This window comes from Aplysia californica, unplaced genomic scaffold (assembly GCF_000002075.1).
Source record: "Aplysia californica isolate F4 #8 unplaced genomic scaffold, AplCal3.0 scaffold00229, whole genome shotgun sequence".
Classification (NCBI taxonomy): Eukaryota; Metazoa; Mollusca; class Gastropoda; order Aplysiida; family Aplysiidae; genus Aplysia; species Aplysia californica.
The window spans coordinates 1,094,467-1,095,657 of record NW_004797499.1 but is presented as its reverse complement, the minus strand read 5'-3'; the positions used below and the strand labels follow the sequence as shown (position 1 = coordinate 1,095,657).

Here is a 1,191-nt window from a genome sequence, read left to right as displayed (position 1 = left end):
AATCACACAGAATGAGGAGAGATAAGGGCAATAGATGTTTGATAGGAAAGAAGTAGCAAACCACACCAGAGCACCCGCCATCCATCCACATTTTAAGTTGAAGATGGAAAGATGAAATTCTTCCCACCCCACATTTTTGGAAAGGAAGCTGAATGCCCAGAAAGACAGTAACATTGTTTCATCATTCAGGCATCAAGTCAACTACCAGGGACCTGGACATCGCAAGGTTTGGAAAACCAAGTGTCACGGCCTCAGTGCTTTCTTATCCTGTGCTTTCTTGTCCTAGCTCCATTTTTAATAACAGCGAAAACAGTTCATAACAAAGAGTGAGCTTATTTCTTTAAACCCCATCGGTAGCGTCCGATACCAGTGACAACTGTTCCGTTCCATTTAGTGCTAGTTTTTGCTTGTTCTTTGGAACTATTCTCGAACCAAGTTTTTTAGTAATGGCGAAGCCTTTGTTTCCGCCATTTAGAAGTTAGCGGCAAGCTTTTGGGCTTATAATGACACATAGTGTGCCAGGTTTAGGTGACCTTAGAAAAAAACTCGGGAAACAGTGGAAACAACTGAGGGTCTAAAGAGTTCATAAGAATTTACATTTTCAATGTAAAAAAAACAAGTAGATAGGCCAAGAAAGCACTGAGGTCACGGCGTGTTGCTGCCACTGTAGCCAGCGTACCTCTGTAACAAGTCCAGGTAGAGCAGGAGGCTGGCCGCGCTGTCTGCGCCCTCGGGGGTCGGGTGAGCTGCCACCAGGTACACGTCGTTCTTACTCAGGTAGAAAAAGTCCACGTTCTCGTCCCTCTGAAACACACACGCTTGTTCTTTTCGTTTCGTTGAGTGTTTTACAGCACTTGCAACACAATAAGGTCATATAAGTGCCGAAGATTAGAGGTGTTACAAGAGAGTAACAAACACAAAATAGAAGGAGGGGAGAAAAGGACGATAGATGTTTGATAGGAAAGAAGGAGCAAACCACACCAGAGCACCCGCCAACCACCCACTCACAAACGGCTGGGGATGGGCCATTGATGAATTATCAGTGCATAATACTATCAACGACATACGTCTGATCAATTAGGAATCAGGCTGCTTTGACCATGCACTGGTAAAAAAAAAATCACTGGATCAATGTTGTTACAAGATTCCTAAAATGAAAGTTATAGCTGAGAGAGAGAGAGAAAGAGAGAG

General features: G+C 43.7%; 1 protein-coding gene across 1 annotated transcript in view; it reads right to left on the bottom strand.

Moving 5' to 3' along the window:
* Positions 1-298: 298 nt before the first annotated feature.
* LOC106011967 overlaps positions 299-1,191 on the bottom strand; it is a gene marked incomplete in the record, with an annotated part of 11,437 nt that continues 10,544 nt past the window's right edge. Inside the window, 1 exon segment of the mRNA XM_013083390.2 lies at positions 299-804. Coding sequence (XP_012938844.1) covers positions 646-804 — 159 coding nt within the window.